This window comes from Pleurodeles waltl, chromosome 4_1 (assembly GCF_031143425.1).
Source record: "Pleurodeles waltl isolate 20211129_DDA chromosome 4_1, aPleWal1.hap1.20221129, whole genome shotgun sequence".
Taxonomy (NCBI): domain Eukaryota; kingdom Metazoa; phylum Chordata; class Amphibia; order Caudata; family Salamandridae; genus Pleurodeles; species Pleurodeles waltl.
The window spans coordinates 733,324,411-733,343,998 of NC_090442.1; the positions used below are offsets into that span (position 1 = coordinate 733,324,411).

At 44.1% G+C, this 19,588-nt stretch overlaps 1 protein-coding gene and 1 long non-coding RNA gene across 2 annotated transcripts in view; one reads left to right on the plus strand and one right to left on the minus strand.

Annotated features, from left to right (window-relative positions):
* The window catches only part of LOC138288094 (uncharacterized), a 155,845-nt gene extending 143,436 nt beyond the window's left edge, over positions 1 to 12,409 (minus strand). Inside the window, exon 1 of the long non-coding RNA XR_011202344.1 lies at positions 12,145 to 12,409. This is a non-coding gene — a long non-coding RNA (uncharacterized lncRNA). The remainder of the gene's footprint in view (positions 1 to 12,144) is intronic.
* Positions 1 to 19,588, plus strand: part of LOC138288093 (collagen alpha-1(VII) chain-like) — a 963,348-nt gene that overhangs the window by 297,393 nt on the left and 646,367 nt on the right. The window contains exons 23-25 of the mRNA XM_069229319.1: positions 5,972 to 6,095; positions 14,343 to 14,486; positions 15,816 to 15,997. Coding sequence (XP_069085420.1) covers positions 5,972 to 6,095; positions 14,343 to 14,486; positions 15,816 to 15,997 — 450 coding nt within the window. The remainder of the gene's footprint in view (positions 1 to 5,971; positions 6,096 to 14,342; positions 14,487 to 15,815; positions 15,998 to 19,588) is intronic.

The following is a 19,588-nucleotide window of genomic DNA, read 5'->3' on the forward strand; positions in this document are numbered from 1 at the left end:
GTCTGTACTGTTTGTAAACTAGAGGGTCACATTAAGGTTTGTGAAAGATGATGTAGTTTGAGCTGAGCCATATTCATGATTGCTGTTACCGGTATTGGGAAAATGATATCTACTTTAGAGAGAGCTGCCTTCTTTCACATGTGCATGTTGTCAACCCATCACATAACTAACCTCTTTTCCATATTCATTGTACCTCTTTCATTGATGCACATTGATGTTACTAATTTGATGTATTTAAAAGAATGCATTGTTGTTTATGAGGCGAATAAGCAAGAGCATGATCCCAAGCTCAGTGGTAGAAATTCTGAAATAGAAAGGAGCATGAAGAGGAATAAATGTAATTTTATGGGTTCTCAGATCATGTTCTTAGTATATGAGATAAATGGCAGGGGCATAAATTCAATGCAAATTTAGTAAAGATGATTGTGAGTTATCCAGAATTACTGGAAAACAAAAACTTGTAACATTTGTGTTTGCAGAGCATTAGTGCACATTTTGCTCCATATATGCCGGGTTGTCAGGTTTCAGTAAGGACACTTGGTAGTTATTGCCACCAATGCTATTACTTTTAGGGTAATGTGATGCAATAGCAGTAGCAAGGAGGTAAATATTAAATTTGCACCAAGACAGCTCTGGGGAGCAACACTGTACATGCAGTGATCAACAAAAAAAGAATGAACTTATAGTGGGCTTTCATCAATCAATCAAGCATTCGACTTGTAGAGTGTGACTTGCCACTCATGAGGGCATCCAGGTGCTGGCAGGGTCTGGGGTCTCAGTCGAACAGCCTGGTCTTCAGCACCTTCAGAACCCCTGAAGAGTAAGGCAGGTCCTAAGGTCCAGGGGGAGGTTCTCCCCCTCTGCTCTGGCTGGCTACAAAGTAGGAGAAGGAAGCATCCTCCTGCTCTGCAGCATTTAATGCAGGGCAAATGGGCCAGCGTGAGTGAGGTGGAGCAGAGGTGTCTGGAGGGTGTGTGAAATCTCAGGCAGTGGTTGATATTGGAGGTTCCAGAGTCATGCTGGGCCTTAAGCAGGTTGGCGAGGAGCTTGAAGTGGCATCTTTTCTTGACCAGCAGCCAGTGTAGTTTCCTGAGGGGCGGGGAGGTGTGGGTGCAATGAGGGCTGATCCTTCACGAGTCTAGCTGCAGACCCTATGTGTGCAGTTTGACTACCACTTCAACTTGGCATTTAAAACCCCTTGCCAGTCGTTAAACTCTCCTTTTATGTCACATAAGCCACCCCTAAGGTAGGCCCCAGGTATCCCATAGGGCAGAGTGCTGTGTAAGTAAAAGAAACGACATCTACTTTTAAGTTTTGCATGTCTTGGTATTGAAAACACCTAAATTCGTTTTTCACTACTGTGAGGCTTACCCCTCTCATAGGTTAACATTGGGAATTCCTTAATACACGTTTAAGCTGTAATTCCTGATTAGAAAGGAGTAGCTGTATCATGTTTCATATCTTTGGAATGGTAATGATAATTCCTCTTTACAGGCAAATTAGAATTTAACATTACTATTTTAGAAATGCCACTTTTAGAAAATTGACATTTCTCTACTAGTAGAGCTTTGTGTGCCTGCAGCCTCTTTCCACTACAGGCTTGGGGTAGGTGACAGCTACACTTTGTGAATTCCCTCTTGACAGCCGCAAACACAGGAAGGGCCGCTGTGCCTGAGTGCTTATCTGCATTCATCTGCATTCTGATGGATCTTCCTGGTCAGGAAGGACGGGAGGGGATGACACACCTGAATAGGCAGTGCCTGTCCCCACACAACAGATTGATTACCCCCCTACTAATAGTCTGAAGCCAGGGCTGAGGAAGAATGGATACTTGTGCACTTCACAGACCCTTCTTTGAAGTCACCCCTACTTCAAAGGCACATTTGGGTAGAAGTACTGGGTCCCTGAGCCCCACCAAATCAGACACTTATGGACCTACAACTGGACTCTCAGATGAACTGTTGTGCTGCATCAATGACTGTCACTCTTCTGCACTGCTGACCTGGAAGGACTGCTTTTCTTCTGTGCTGCCCTGCTGCCCGCTGCCCTCTGACCTTGCTGAGGGAGTGCTGGATTCTGCTTTGCACCCCAGATTGATCTCCAAGGGCCTGTTGGCTTGTCTCTTGTTGTTAGAAACTCAGGGATATCAAAGTCTCTACCCCTGCTCTTGTGCCTGTGGAAGTGGACCCAGATATTTCCATCAGTGAAGGCACCTTCTGCCTCCTAGAAGCCGCAACCGATGCATCAAATCTGTTGCGGTAGTAAAACCACCACATCACACTTGGGGCCCAAGCAGCACCTCTGGAACCACTGCATCGACCAACACATCCTGTGACTGCTGGAAATAGCACCTGGTGCATTGGCATCAATGCAACACTCAGCGCTTCCATAGCTGAAGGACAATCGACGCATCCCTTCAACAGCTTGGAGAATCCCAGCCCATCGGCTTCACAAACAATGCATCGCAGCTTCGATGCTTTGGTTTGGAAACCAACACATTGCCATCAACGCGTGTAAAAAATCAAAGCACCCCTATACTGCTGGAGTGACATTGACACATCTACTGCTGCATCGACTCTGCATCTCATGTTTGCAACCAGAATCAAGATACTCTATTCCCCAGGCCTGCAGGACTTCTGTACCTGGCCCGTGTTCCATCGCTATCAGCTTAATCTGTTGACTTTGCCCAGGTCCAGCACGACCCCAAATAACCTGTAAAGCGCTATTTGCTTCAAAGTGCTAGAACTCTTTTTTTTCTTCTAAAATTCATTGTTTTTTGTCGTTTTGGTCTTTAATTATATATAAAATTATTGTCTATTTTTCTAAACCTGTGTGGAGTCTTGTTTGAGGTGTTTTCATTGTGTTACTGTGTTTGTGTGTTGCACAAATACTTTACACATTGCCTCTTTAGATAAGCCTGTCTGTTCTGTGCCACGCTACCAGTTAATGTGACTTAGCCAGATTATGGTGGTGATCCCTTCTTGGACAGGGTGCATACCCTGCCAACTCAAGATCTCATTTTTAACAGGGCGGATGAGTTGTGTGTCGTCTGTGTAGGATATTATGTTGAACCCGTAGGATTTGACTATGCTGGTAAGGGATGTCATGTAGATGTTGAAGAGGGTGAGGCTGAGGAATGAGCCTTGAGAAACTCCATAGAGGATCAGTTTGGGTTCGGACGTGTAGGGCCTGAGGTGGATTCATTGTGTTTTGTCGAAGTAGAAGGAGGATATCCACCTGAGGGCGGTTCCTTGGATGCCTATGTTGTGGAGTCTGGCGATGAGTGTGTGGTGGGAGATGGTGTCAAAAACAGCTGAGAGAACTAGGAAGATGAGGACGGCTGTTTCCCCTTTGTTGAGGGGAGTCCGGATGTTGCCAGTGGTTTTGAATTTTTTTAAAATGTTTATTTGGGTGGTGATATAATCATGAATCTAGAAGTTAGATAACTTCACACAAATTAATATGTTAGATATTGTCCAGGGTTGCTGGCCAGGTATGAGAATACAGAAATATAATTTTAAACTGAAATATGAGTCAGGAGGTAAGCACTGAATAGTAGTCTGGCTGTCAAGTTTGTCCCATTGACTATTTTGTTGAGGAGGTAGATATTCATTGGAAAGGAAGAGAGACAGAATATGTGTTAATTTTGCCAACAAGTGTTATCACTAGAGATTAACAGAATGCTGTTACACTCAAGAATCATGGATTGCCTACATTAAAGAGGCAGATAGTGGAGGAATTGCTAAATAAGACGTTGGAGAAGAATGAAATGTTGGAATTTTTCTTGGTGATGTGTAGTTGCTGTAAGAATATATCTCAGTGATTTCTTTAGAGTAAAGTTAATTGATTTAACACAAGAGATTTGGAAGTGGCCAAATTAAGCAAATTATAAGGTTAAAGTTTTGTGGGCTACACAAGGACTGGGCCATAGGAAAATATTTCCAATTTTAGAATAAAGACATAGAGGTCCTCAGTACGAGTGTGGCAATCTTAAGACCGCACACACTCACGGTGGCGGTCTTACCGCTGCGGTCCTAGAGGTAAAGACCGCTGCATTACAAGATTGGCGGTTTGGCCAAATACAAACCGCCACAACACCACCTGTCCCACTGGTGCGGTCAGACAGGCGTGGCCGGCGGCGAGCTCCTCCAGGCCAGTGGCATGCCTAATGCCTCTGGCTGTATTACAAGGCAGCAAACTGCCAGGCTTTTCACTCCAGTCGCCCCGCCACGAAAACTCTGGTGTAACACACCCGGCGACAGGAATCCTCATTCCTGTCCCTGGCACTCCCACATGTCCACACATGTGCATACACCCCCCTCTCGCCCACACACTTCCATACACTCGCCTACAAACGTCCTGACAAACATCTCCTCCCAACCGCACGTATGCATACACACACCCCTCAACACACACACATACACTCACACACCACACACATGCAAACCCCCCCTTTTGGTCGGTCCACCTACCTGTAGGGCACCCCCTTACATCCAGCTACCACAATATATATTTTAATTCTTAGCGATGCAAATTCATGTTGGCTGGAGGTGTGATCAGATAGAATCACTGCATGCACACTAACAGCTTTTAAGCAAAAAAATTCAGAGAGAGCGGTATCAGTTCTAACAGTTTACAGGTATCGAAGTGCTCCCAACCTCATAAAAAATTATAAATATTTAAGGACTAAAGGAATAATTTAAAAGACAACAACTCGTTATTGTCATCGGTGTGATCAGATGTTATTGGGGATCAATTAACTTGTTAATTAAAGACTGTTTGCCATTGTGGTAGAGAAGAACTGGAAGGTGGCTGTAAAGGAAATTAGAAACTATTATACAATATGACCTAATTTAATAATGGAGTTGATATCCTTGGGATCTGTGGACCAGTGTTCTTACAGAATAGTTGAGAAGAGCAACATTTGAAGAGAATACTATAGGAAGATGTTCAAAACATATTTCGAAGGAATTACATTCTCTGCAGATGTAAATTGCATTTGATAATCAGAAAGATGTTGAGGTGTTTTTTATTTCTAATGGACCAGGATTAATTTACCAAGACTTAACAATATAAAAGGACTACAGAGTTTTCAGGGCTTCAGCAAAATGCTAATGTTTAAAAAAGGCTGTATATAAGGAGGATGGTGCACCATGCAGTATAGAGAAAACTGCTAACTATTGGAAAGTGATTTGTTGAACGGTGAGAAAGATGAATGTACCCAGAGCTGGAAGATGAAGAATCAGAAGAGGAAAAGCAAGCATTAGTACAACCAATAGGTCTGGCTTTGGCAAGCGTGCAATTGTTTTTTAAATTTTTTGTGAAAATCATTTCAAATTTGCCAATACAATTCGGCAAAACAATGCAAAGTATAAAAATAAATAATTGGTCCAGTATCTTATCTACACTAGCCGTGGTGCTAAAGCACACTCCTGTTCAGGGGACTGTGCACATGGATGAACTGGGCTGATCCGTTGCCCCATGCGTACAGTGATGGGCAGAGGTACAATGTGAATGACACAAAGCAATGGATGAAGGGGGGCTGACCCAAACACCCTGCATATGTTCATACCTGTATGTATATATTTATTATGTTTTTTGCAAACCATGAGGCTCTGCGAGACAGCTAGAACTGTCTCTATGCCAGACCTAAGAATGACTTTCTTGAATTGAAGAAAAACAGGACAAATTAACGGGTATTATTCTTGTCAGATACCTTTAATTACTGGGATTTGTTACATCTGAATATTCAGAGACGCTTTTTCTTCATCGGCTTAAGGGTTGTAATTGATTTGTATGTCGATGTCTCAACAATGTCAGCTAACACGCACAAACAACTCTGGTTGTCTGCTGACTGTTGTAGTATGCAACAGCAGTATATTCCAGCAGGCCCTGGTGATGCATATTAAGCCATGTTTTGTTTGCTGAGTTGTGCCTTTTTGTCATATGCCTTTGTCTTCTTTTTTCCTAGATTTCAATAGCCCAGTACAGTGATGAGCCTCGAGTAGAATTCTTCTTGAACCAATATAAAGACAGGAATGCTGTTCTGAAGGCAGTCAAGGCTCTTAGCTACGTTGGAGGCAACACCAAGACGGGTAAGAGAGAGCACTGACCTTCTGAAACTATGTCAAGAAAGTGGGATTTTGGCTATGCCTAAACCACTGTGTCATAATGTGTTTTAAAGGCTCTTGGCTTGTTTACTTATGTTTCTATTCCATATTAGTCACACAAACTATAGGTCAGGGTCATCTTTAGCAGAACCAAAATTGACTGGCTGCAGTCTGCCTTCTGTGGGTGACTTGTGAGAACTGCATAGTGAGTAAGCATTGCATAAAAGCATTAGCCACTGGAGGCCCTAGCACATAGTCTTCTTTGTGTAGCTTTATAATTGTTATGCTATTGGAATGGTAGGCATTGTATGGTGTAGCTTATGGTTATTGTGTTCTTATTAAAGTGTTGCATGCTTTAAGGATCTGCTTGTGAAAAGTATGACGGCACTGCTGACTCAGCTGCTGTTTGGCTAGTGGACACTCAAAGCAAATCTATTTCACATTTGATGCTTTACACTTAGAAAATGTTTGCATGCATCTTTTTGTAATACTTTCTTATTTCTGATGGATATTTCGGTATGGAAATCCTTCAGTACACTATTACTCCCAGTCTAGGATTCCTCGTCCCAGTCCTTACCCTTGAGGTGAATCCTTCACTTGAAGACAGGTAATTCACTTGCAGGTGTTTTATATTTCTCCAGACAAGCAATATTTGCCCGCTTGCTGTGATCACTTTCTGAGTTACCACGCTGGCAGGGAGGCATGGAAAAGGGAGGGTAGGGGTTGAAGACTGGGATGAGGAAGCCCAGGCTTGCAGTAATGAAGATTACTTGGAATTTTTCAGAACCATACCACCTCATCTGGCTTCCTTGTCCAGTCCTTCCCTTGATGATATACTATGCAACAAAGGAATGGATGACAATACTTCATCTTTCTTATGACCAGTAATCCCCTCCCCCAGCTGAAACTAAGCACCGCCATGTGGTAGCACCTAGTGATGTTGTCTGAGTTGGTTACTTGGTAAGTGTGCCCAAGTAGGATTTGATAAGATGACACCAGTTTTCCAGTCACCATGGTGACACTTGCACCTGTGTCCCTGTACGTTTCTGCCTCAATAACATTAGTGAGGGGGTGCTGCCTGTATTTCCTCATATTAGGAGGTCAGGCTGCCAAAGTGGCAAGGTCATTGCCACCACCTGATACCAGGACAGCCTCAGTGGTTTCTCTGACTAGGCCAGAGTCCACTGCAGTACCCAAGGTGAACCCAGATACACCATTGGTTGTGGTACTACTAGTAGTGTTAGTGCAAGGGGCACTAGGGGGAGTAGTAGAAGTACTGGTGCTGTTCTTAGGACAACTGGGGTCAGATGTCCTATGGCCTTTTGTTTTACATGCAAAGTTCCAAGGTTTCTTTCCAGTGGATGAGGAGGGGCCACCCCACTATGAGTTTTCTTAATCACCCAAGTGTGGACCCCTTTGTCTGCCTTCTTTCCCATGTTTTGGGGAGAGGTCAGCTCAGAGTCCACCAGGTATTGATACAGTGCATCAGACACCGTTTTTAAGGATGTGGTCTCTCATGATCAAATTGTGCAGCCCTTCATAGTCATGTACCATGCAGCCAGCCTTCCAGAGCCTTAACTGCACAATCTTTCTGAGTTTCCCTGAACCTAATCCTGTATTCCTCAGTAGTAAGCCCAAACCTATTAATTAGTGCCTCTTTCAAAACCTGATAGTTGTCTTCCTCCTCTTCTCTGACTGCCAAAGTTTTTCTCTAACTTTGTTTGCAAACTTTGTTTGCAAAGGAGAGCCACAGGATAGCTGCCCCTGGGGGACCTTTTGGACTTTACAGGGCCTCTCCAGAGCAGTTACCCATTTGTGGATATTATTCCCAGATTTGTAAGGGGCAACTATTCTGCTGAGATTCCTGGAGTCAAAGTGTTCCTCACTGACCCTGGACTCCCTGCGGCTGCCACCATGCGGTCCTACCCCCACATTCTTCCTTTCTCTCTCTCCACCTCAAGGGCTTCCTTTCTTGGGCCAGCTGCTCCCTTTTCAACTTGAGTTTTGCCTTCTCAAGTTTGAGCGAGTGGTACCCTATATCTAAAGCTAACTCCTCTGAGTTGTTAGAAAGGGTAGACTGAGCAGAGGGTGCTAAGGAGAGTGAGGATGAAGATAAGGAGGATCTATTCCTACTGGTAACCCTTTGTACCAACCCACTGGGAGAAAAAGTGGGCCTACCTTTTGTCCCTCCTCTGTACTTCCCCCTACAGGCCCAGGGTTGTCTTCAAGGATCTCTTCTGAGTCCTCTTGGGCATGTTCAGATTGAGAACTTGAAGTACTAGGTACTTCCTTCTCCAGCTTGTGGAGGTCATTCCTCCCACCTTGGCCTCTGTGCTCTACTTTCCCTTCAGGAGTTTGAAGGTCATAGTGGATGAGTATCTCTAGGAGATGAGGTTTAGTAGGGTGACTACCTGTCTTCAGCTTCCTAGCTTTACACAAGGTCCTCTGTTCCTAGAACTTAAGGCCACTATGGCTAGACTCCCGAGTCTGGTCAGCCCCATCAACTGAAGACATGGTGACAGTGTAGTGTACCTCCAACTACCCTTAAACATTTAAGGGAATGGAGAAAAGGCTATGCTAGACCCCTGACACACAATCCCAAAATGTAGGAAAAAATATAAATTTGTAAAAAGTACAGTATGTACCTAAGTCAGCAGTGGTTTCTTGTGGAAACTCACTTATGACCAAGTAGTAAAGCAATGCCAGTCTTTATCCCAGCCGTTGCACCACCAGTGTAGGAGGCCGGCTCAGTATATGGTGTACACCAATAGGTGAGGCCAGGCAACCTTTAGTGATAGTGCAAGAAGTGGTTCCAGCTAACCAGATCCCTAAAAGGGAAGCTATGTAGAGCAGCTAAGGCTTATTGGGGAGCGTGTAAAGCAATTGCAAATACCATATAGGTCAGTCAGTGATGTACACACAAGAAACGACCACACCAGACTTAGAAAAATAATGTATTATTTATTACAACCCAGGTACTAAACTAACTTTGGTATATCTCCTAACCGGAGGTAGTTACACACAAAAACATACTTAGAAACAGGTAATTAAAGGCATAAAATAACATGGGCTTCTATGGGGGGAAGGGCCAAATCATATACTAAAAAAATGGGATGTGAATGTCACTACCAACCAAGACTACAGCCCAAGGACCTTCAGGACTGGGGAAGCACTAAAACACCAAAGGTAAGTAGCTACCATGTGCAGAGTTGTTACCCCGCGTCAAGTGTCCAAATGATAACATGGGAAAGTCGCGGTTGGGATTTTTGTGCTTTAGGACCCTTCTCAGAGGACCCTGAGAAAATCCGTTGGGACAAGGAAGGTTCAAGAGTGCCCCTCCCGTGGATACCCAGAGAAGTTGAGTACCTACACCATAGAACCCAGGTACATGGGGTAAATTTGTGTCAGAACCTCCTGCTGAAGTCAGTGGGGACCTCAGTTGTACAGCTGCTGTTGTGAGCTGTAGACCAGGTTGGTGGAACCCATGCATGGATTCCAGATGAAGAGGACCTAAGGAATGAAGGGCCATAGTCAAGACCACCCAGAGATGCACAAGCGATGCAGGAGGGCAATGCACACCCTTTTTGGAGATGCTTTCCTGAGGGACTGTTGTCGTGGAAGTGCAGCTGTGGTGTCCAGGCGATGCAGGAAGATCCCAGAAGTCATCCACCAGGTGTACCACACTGCCCGTTAAATTGCAGGGGTGTCAGTGGTTAGCAGGACTTCCAACAAGCCATGTTAAATGCAAGAAAGTGTTGCACAAAGTGTTGCAGAATTTGGGGACCAGCAAGGTCCTAGGGACTCAACCTTTGCACGTAAGTCCAGGCCAGCCCTCAGCAAGCAGGAGAGCCAGCAGGAATCATTGGAGACCCCGGGTGGGCCCTCTGGCAGCAGGCACAGGGAGACGGAAGGATGCCTCAGCAGCACAACAAAGATGGATGCCCATGTTGCAGGAGTAGAAGGGAGGACGTTGCTCTTGGAGCTATGTGATGCTAGAGGCTGGCACTTCTTGGAGATAGGAGGTCTTCGGACTGAAGAGCCTACAAGCCTTTGCAAAAGCAAACAGATGTGGTGCACAGGGGGTGTGGTCAAGCAGATCCACAGACTTCTTGGTTGCAACAAAGACAGGTCAGGCATCTGGAGAGCCATAGAACCACCTCTTGTGTTGCAGAGTCTGTAGGACGGCAGGATCTACAAACCGATTGTAAATGTTCAGGTGCCTGCAGATGCAGGGGAGTGGCTCCTTTACTGCAAGGGAGATTCCTTCTTGCTGTCCTAAGTGCAGGCAGAGTCCGTGTAACTCTGGAGGATTCACAGCCACAGAAGATGCAGAGTTCTTGCAATGCACCGGTCGCTGAAGTGTCTTGCAGAAGAGTCGTGCAGATGAATCTTGTAGAAGAATCTTGCAGACCACTCTTGTAGATGAATCTAGGGTCCCACCCTCAGGGGAGCCCTTAGGTAACTGAGGAAGGGGGTTGGACAGCCTCTGTAGTGACCGACCTATCGGGGGTGGTGGGATCAGGGGTGCTACTTAGCTGGACTGACCAGTCAGATGCTCCCAGGGGCCTCTGCTTATCTTGTTTCCAAGATTGCAGAATCAAGTGGCCACCTGGCAGAGCTCTTGGCACCTCCCACTCCCTTGTCCTTTTTGTGATTTTGCACCAGAGTGGGAACCGGGGGTTCCTGCACTGGAGTAAATCGGTTTATGCAAGGAGAGTACCAAATGTGCACTTCAAAGCAGTCTAGTGGCACTCAAGAGCTTCCCCACCCTAGCCCAGAGACACCTATTTCTACAGCTGTGGTAACACTTCTCCTATACAGGAAATCCTTTGTTTGTCTTCCCCTGTCTGAGTTAAGGTCAGCAGCAGCAGGGTGGGACAGTGTCTGGGGTCAGCAGCAGCACAGGCTTGCATGCAGAACCGAGCAAGGCTGTACAGGCAAACATGGGGGATTAACTAGAGAACCTTCAGAGTACATGTTATCATGCAATCAGCACTGGAATCGGGGTAGTTGCATGATTCCAACATGTTTGATACCAAACATGACTAGGTTCTGTGAAGCCATTATGTAGCTGGACATCTCATGATGGCCAGTGTCTACACATACCTTTTCCTCGCACGTACAAAGCCTAGAAAATGAAGTCTGGGGTTTGTAGGGGCATCTCTGCTCATGCAGGGGTGCCCTCACACTCAGAACCATGCACCCTGCCCTTGGGCAGAAGGTCCTACCTTAGTGGTGACTTATAGAGTCAGAGTGCAGTGACCATGATATAAGGTGAACCTTTTATCAGGAGTGAAATGTGCATGCACCATTTAACACAGGCTGCAATGGCAGGCCTGTAGTCACAGTTTGCATGGGCTCCCCTGGGTGACACAATACATGCTAGAGCTCATAACCTCTGGTGGACCAATGTCCTCGGTACCTAAGTCCCATATACTAGGGATCTACAGGGATAAACCAGTATGCTAATTGTGGGATGTAAAGGTTATGTGCCAACTAAATTTAGGGTAGGGTACACTGACACTGGGGTCCTGCTTAGCAGGATCCCAGTGTACTACAGTCAAAACACATTGACACCAGGCAAAAAGTGGGGGTAACTATATAAGAAAGATCCTACTTTCCTACAGGGTGAAATTCCACAGTCTTTATAATGTCTGTAAAGATAATAGATCATTACATGAAAATATTAGTGGGGCCAAAGCTGAACAACTCAGCTCATCCAAGAATGTAGGTGCACAATATATAAGCTGGTCAGTGTGATGTTCTTGGTAAATGATTCCATTACCGAATGGAGTCATTTAGCATGGCAACAGGATTCGGAGGATAGGGGTTAGAGGTATGAGGAAGCGCGAGGGTGGACGGTTGGAGGTCCGATGAAGAAGCAGATGGTTGTGCGCTTACAGTAATAAACCTACGTGGAGCAAAAGCAAAACTGTGTCCCATGTCGTGAGTTACATACTTCACATTGGCAACGAGTGTTGCGTGAAGATATAGCGCCTCCGCATGGCATGGAGTCATGGTGAGAGGCTCTTACCGTTTCTGTGAAGAGAGCTCATTGTTCGCGTTTGATCCGGTTGTGCTGTCTCTGCGGGGGATCCTTGTTGGTGTAGCAGTTTGGAGCATACGTTGTGGGGATCACCGTTTCAGATGAAAACTCGCTAGATTAACAACGTTCCAGTGCGGTGACTCTGGAAGTTTTTTCAATTACGTTTCTCAAGGTCAGAGATATGTAGTGGAAGTCAGCTGAGTGCATTTGGCATAATTTTTAAACGAGCGGGATGATCGTCAAGTATTTCCGCTTTCGTTTTGTTAAAAGGAAACTTAAAGGGGCAGGCAGCCTTAAAGGGGCAGACTCGTTCATGTTCTGGTTGGAGGAGAAGGATTGCTCTTAAAGGAGCAGTACACAGAAGTAAAGGAGTTTTTGTTATGAGGAACACAGAAGAACACGGTGATAGGCACACCTTTGCCTGTTGTGTTAAGACTTAGAACTATAGGGCAGAAGAACATGGTGACAGGCACACCTCTGCCTGTTGTGGTGTAGAGTCTTGGAACTATAAGTTATCTGTTTATGGACTTTTAGGGACAACTTCATCGTTCTTTTTGTTTTTTTGTGTTTTGTTATAGGTGTATTTCTTTTGGGTACTATTTTTGTTTATTTTGTTTTTGTGGGTTTCTTTCAGAAGCGTTTTGTGGAATTTGTATTTATAATGTATGTTATACGGGTCTACAATATTAGTTAAAATGCAGAATGTGACTCCCCCACCATTCTTCCTGAGTAGTCCAAGAGAACCAGTGTTGCGCTGGGCAAAATGGAAGAAAATGTTTATGCACTATGCAAGAGTGTGTGGTCCTACGTTGAGTGCGGAGAGGAAGCATGCTTTACTAATGCATTGTCTTGGTGGGGAAGGACAGGAGGTGTTGGAGAATTTACCGGATTTTTGAAGTGAGGAAGTGAGGAATTTGAATGAGTTTGAAATATGTATTTGGAAGTTTAATAAGCACTGTCTGCCAAGGGTGAGTATGATTATGGAAAGGTATTATTTTGGAAAAAGAGAGCAGGGTAACGATGAGTCAGTTGAGGAGTAAATAACAAGTTTAAGAAAGTTGGCAGCCTCGTGCAAGTTTGGGAGTTTGGTAGATGAGAGAATTCGTATTCAGTTTGTGTTTAAGTGTAGTAGTGACAAGATTAGAGATGAGCCGCCATTGGAAGAGGTCATTATGGTGGCGAAAAGGGTTGAAATTATGTTGAAATGCGTCATGGAATTGAGTGCTGTGAAAAATAAAAAGTTGAGTGAGAACAGGAAATTTGAAGAGGTAGTATGTGAGGTGAAAGCCAAGGAAGCCGTGAGAGGGAGGAAAAAAGAAGAGCAGGTTAAATTCAAAGGGGAGTGCTTCAGGTGTGGAAATAGTGGACATAAAGCGAATGCAAGTAATTGTCCGGCATAAGGTGCGTTTTGCAATGGATTTGGAAAGAGAGGTCATTTTTACAAGTGTTGTTGCAATAAAAGGAAGGGTAACCATAATAATATGATAAGAGAGGTGAAGGAAGTGTCACAGGAGATTGTTTTTCAGGTGGACATGCATAATTGCAGAAGTGAACATTCTAGTGAAATTGTACTGGTGGATGAGGTCAAATTGTTGATGCGTTTTGATTCCCATTTCCAGCCCATTTTACTATTATCCAAATGTTCATATTGAAATCAACAATAAGAGATAAAAAGAGCTTGTAAAATATTTCTAGTCTTTAGAATCATCTATAATTTTGCAATTTGGCGGCATGTATGAATGGATTTAATTGAATGAGATAAGTATTTCTACTGTGAGCTTGGCAAATGCTTTTGCCGGATGCTGACACTTATTTCTGATAAACTCTTTTGCTCTGCCCCAGATCCTTTCACCCTCCCTTGGCTACATGGTTCCCAGCTTTACAATGACTGCCTCAGTGTTTCTCTTTGTGTCTGCTACAGATATGTTTGCCTTAATTCGCTGATTATGCGTCCATCACTTCTGCCAGAAAGCATATCACGACTTAACTGCCCTTTCTGTGAATAAATGTTTCCCAATTCCCCTTTGACCCTACCGTCTCATATGGTAAACTTCGATTCTAACCACTAAACAAAGGAGTATTTTGCACTGTGAATATTGCCTTTCGTTGTGCTTCCAACCATTATGCTGTTATCCCACAAATATTAAGTACACATTATCTCATGCTACATCCCACATTGTGCACAGGTCGTGGCATTGGTTTTGTGCTGAAGGAGATATTTCAGACCACCCGAGGAATGAGAGCATCGATGCCTCGTACTCTTGTCCTCTTGACCGATGGAAGATCCCAAGATGAGGTGGTGCAGCAAGCCAGAGTGGCCCATTTATTAGGTAGAGTATTCTACTTTCATTTTTGTTTTCTTTGCATACTGATGGCTCTAGCGCAGATGTCCCCTGTTCCATCCAATGGCATTTGACACAATTCTCTGCAAAAACATACATGTCCAGTGATGAGTTCCCACATAAATGTGATAAGTTTCATCAGAGAGGTATGATTAAGAGAACAATGACGGGAAAAATGGAAATAAACAAATGTAGGTTTCTAGTCAAAGGAGAAATGTACCACATGTCGAGATAGGGAAAGTGATTGTGAGCCATTGTTTCAGAGAAAGAACTGAAAAAATAAAAACATAAAGAGACTACTTACCTGAGTTATTTCTGGGGTGCCAGTTATCAAATGAAACAATATCATGAATGATGTAATGAAACAATGGCCATTGATATATATATCATTTATTAGTAAACAGATTCACCACCAACTATCACATTAATGTTAATGCAAGGCCGCATTTTTTTAGAAGAGAATATTAGTAAAATGTGGCATCAATTTGAAGGATGATGCAACCGAACTTTGTCTCACTTACATTACTAAACTCACTAAAGATTGAAAAATGAATGCACCTTAGCTTGAAAGTGCTTATAAAGCAAGTGGTAAGAGACAATATAGTATATAGCATGCAGTATCTAAATGTTAATCTACAGCATGTTTTTCAAGACCAAGATATGTCTAAAATTACAAAAGATGAGACATTCTTATGGAAATGTCTTCTAGTGTCACCAAGACACCATACAATAATTTGCAAACAAATGTTTGTATTTATGAACATTGTCACATGCGTTATCTGGGCTTGGGATTGCCAGACATGCGTGGTACTGCATCAGAAGCAAGACGTGGCCAATAGTTGGTAAGACTTTGAAAAGAATGTGTTAATAAATCACACATGTATATTCTCTACAGGGCGAAGAAACAACTCCATAAGGTGAAACTCGGGTGCACTTTACTTGTAACTAAGCATTGAGTTTTTTTGATTTCCATAGTCCTGGGCATGCCTTATTTCAGCATAACTATCACCACTTTAGTGAAATTGAAATGGTGTTATATGAAGAGTCAGATTCACCTGCAATGACCCACTGTTAGCATTCCCTCCCCAGCCATTGCAAAGTAAGCACAGGTGACGAACGACTGTGTACAGTGCCTTAGGAAACCTCATAATAATAATAATAATAATAATAATTTTTAGAGCATTGACTTTTTTACTTATCCATTTTCTTGTTGCAGTTCCTGGGTACAATCTTGCATGGGCCCGATCATAGTTATCCAGCTATATCCTCCTTGTGCAGCTTTCCACAACACATTTTAAGTTGTTTTTTCTGTCTCAGGGATCCGTGTCATTGCTGTGGGGGTGTCTGGAGCTGATGTTGAAGAGTTAAAAAGCATCATGCTTCACAGGAACCTCAAGAACATCTTCTATGTCAACAGTTTTGATGAGTTCCCACTTATCGTGAGAGAGCTGATTGAAACCATGTGTTTGCTGTACCCTGAAATCGACTCACCAACTGAGGTGAGATTGGTTACATGTTGCAAAAGGGGTGAAGGTTGCATGCTTAAAATTGAATTTATGACCCACTTTTCGTAGTTTGTACTGATACCTTTGAAAAATGTTCTTTTCACATTGGCAATCACATTCATTGTGAAAACAACCTAGTCTGTGTCACAGTGAGAACATCATTGTTGGCTTCTGCATATCTGAAACCAGGCATGGTGTCATCAGTAGTTAGCCATGTTTTGCCTAGTTTGAAGAGTTTGATTTTATTTTCAAAATAATTCTGTGGTTTTACAACCAAGTTGTTGATATTCACTCTTGCTTCACTATTGTGAAATAACAGGCTCCTCCAGCACAGCATCACATTGTTGTCTTGTCCATCTGCACCACTTTCCATCAATTTTAATCTTGAAAAGAATTCATGTTAATGCTGTGATTTCCAAAGGTGAAATCAGTATCGGGAAGGTGATGATTCAAAGTGTAGTAAATGATATTACCACTAAGTGAGCTGCGGTGTCTTCAATGCTGAACTGAAGCTCAGATTTCCCTAAATGATCTAAAGAGCATTGGCCATTTGTGCCAGAGGTGAGTGATCTAAGCAGAGAAAGTGTGGCCATCTGAACATCCTTCCGTATGTGAAGGAATAATTGTTTAGCAAGCTTGAGTGGAAGAACATGAGTGGATTGCTAAGTCTCAAATTTACCTACTTTTGTAATGCCTCATCACGTTGAAGGCCCCATCGGTTGAGCATAAAACATTGCGCTAAATTATTTTTTCCAAGAGAGCCAGTGACAAGAGCAGAAGCACTGAATGGTGTGGATTTAACATGGTAAAAAAGGCAAGCAGGCATGTTGCAGTATTTGGACACCACAAAGATGGAGGCACAAATATAGGCCAATGGCTTTAGTCATCATGAATGGAAACAAGACAGTGATTTCTAGAATAGGAGGTTCTGCTTCAGTGCTCTGTGGTGAATCTTACTTGATCTTGATATGGGATCTAATGCTATATGAAAATCCAAAGTATTGAAACCAATGCTGGAGATGAAGTCCAAGATGATGAGCTTTGCCTTGCTGTAGTCACATTTAAAAGTGTGCACCTAATGCTTAATTTGTAAACCAAAATCCAGTAGTCCTGCAGAAGTCTGGGCTTGCTAAATATATGTCACTGTGGCATATTATTTTCATTTCTACTTCATGTGACATCAGTCAACAGAATTGACTGTAGAACAGCTTTGATTTTGTGGAGGCAACGGGGTAATCTTCTCATGCTGCATGCAGCAGCAGGCAAGAAGATAGTGCTCATTCCCCGTCTGCTTTTCTCAGGACCGTGGTCTGTTGTTGGTATGTTTGTGGCTACCCTACCTGTGAAGAGTTTCTTCTAGTAGTGAGTTGTTCACTGCATGGTTCCGGATTTTGGGCTGAGAGCTCAGAGGTGGTACTACCATGATATGGAGGATCAAAAACACCAGATGGATAAAGGGAAGGATGTTGGGCATTCATTCACTCTTCTCACACCTGCGATACAAAGACAATGAAATTTTCCTGTGACAGTGGGTGCGGTTGGTGTTGTATCAGCATGGTCATCTTCTTAGTTTCTGCTGCCACAGCTTCTCTCTTCAAGATGGTGTTCAACCATTTATCGGTGAAGTAATCTCCTGGACTATACTTATGTAATGGAGCTTCAAACTGAGAAGCATACTTTGCAAAGATGTTGATTCTCCTATTTTTCATTGTATTCATTGCCTACCATAGATACTTTTTGTTTCTGTGTGCACTCCTTTCTTCTGCTGCTGCTTTTATGTTGGAAACTTCAGCCTAAAAGCTGGACATTTTCTTTATTTTATAGTTTTGATGTTTTGCTTTTCAGCACTTGCAGGACCTGTGTGGCTTTTCATTCTAACTTTAGCCCTCTTAAGGAGGCATGTGACTCCTATCATGTGTATGTTAAGTGCAGGGTGGCACCGTGGCTACAGGGATGTAAGGTGGATTGGTAAAGTGCTGCTTGTAACCCGTGATGGTATCCAGGCACTGAATAGGTGAGTGTAGGCATGTGGTGAGGCTGGACCTGAATGCTGGCAGTCTCCATTGTCCCTCAAGAATAATAATTGAGTAGCCTGGGCTTCAGCTTCTTGCGGAATTCAAGAAGTGAGAAGGAGGCCCTGATGTCTTGGAGGAGGTTGTTCCAGGATTTAATGCATGGTAGGATATTGATCAACTGCCCGATCTGCTTCTGTGGATGGAGGGTGTGTGTGCAGGTAAAGGTGATGCTGAGCAAAGTTGTCTGGTGGGATGGTGAAAATGAAGCAGGTGGTTGAGGTATGTGAGACCCGTGTTGTGTAGTGACTTGAATGTGTGTGTAAGAAATTTGAACTCTTAGCGCTTTTGGATGGGGAGCCAGTGGAGCTCTCTGAGGAGTGGTGGGGTGTGGGTGGTTACGGATGGGTCTGGCGGTGGTGTTTTGAAGGGTGTGAAGTCTGTGAAGGAGATGGGTTTGTGTAGGAAAGTACCATCTTGCCTGGCATGTTACCCCCATATTTCACTGTATATATGTTGTTTTAGTCTATGTGTCACTGGGACCCTGCCAGGCAGGGCCCCAGTGCTCATATGTATGTGCCCTGTATGTGTTCCCTGTGTGATGCCTAACTGTCTCACTGAGGCTCTGCTAACCAGAACCTCAGTGGTTATGCTCTCTCTGCTTTCCAAATTTGTCACTAACAGGCTAGTGACTAGATTTACCAATTCACATTGGCATACTGGTACACCCATATAATTCCCTAGTATATGGTACTGAGGTACCCAGGGTATTGGGGTTCCAGGAGATCCTTATGGGCTGCAGCATTTCTTTTGCCACCCATAGGGAGCTCTGACAATTCTTACATAGGCCTGCCAGTGCAGCCTGAGTGAAATAACGTCCACGTTATTTCACAGCCATTTACCACTGCACTTAAGTAACTTATAAGTCACCTATATGTCTAACCTTCACCTGGTGAAGGTTAGGTGCAAAGTTACTTAGTGTGAGGGCACCCTGGCACTAGCCAAGGTGCCCCCACATCGTTCAGGGCAAATTTCCCGGACTTTGTGAGTGCGGGGACACCATTACACGTGTGCACTGTACATAGGTCTTTACCTATGTGTAGCGTCACAATGGTAACTCCGAACATGGCCATGTAACATGTCGTAGATCATGGAATTGTCACCCCAATGCCATTCTGGCATTGGGGGGTGACAATTCCATGATCCCCCGGGTCTCTAGCACAGAACCCGGGTACTGCCAAACTGCCTTTCCTGGGTCTCCACTGCAGCTGCTGCTGCTGCCAACCCCTCAGACAGGTTTCTGCCCCCCTGGGGTCCAGGCAGCCCTGGCCCAGGAAGGCAGAACAAAGGACTTCTTCTGAGAGAGGGTGTAACACCCTCTCCCTTTGGAAATAGATGTGAAGGCTGCGGAGGAGTAGCCTCCCACAGCCTCTTGAAATGCTTTGATGGGCACAGATGGTGCCCATCTCTGCATAAGCCAGTCTACACCGGTTCAGGGATCCCCCAGCCCTGCTCTGGCGCGAAACTGGACAAAGGAAAGGGGAGTGACCACTCCCCTGACCTGCACCTCCCA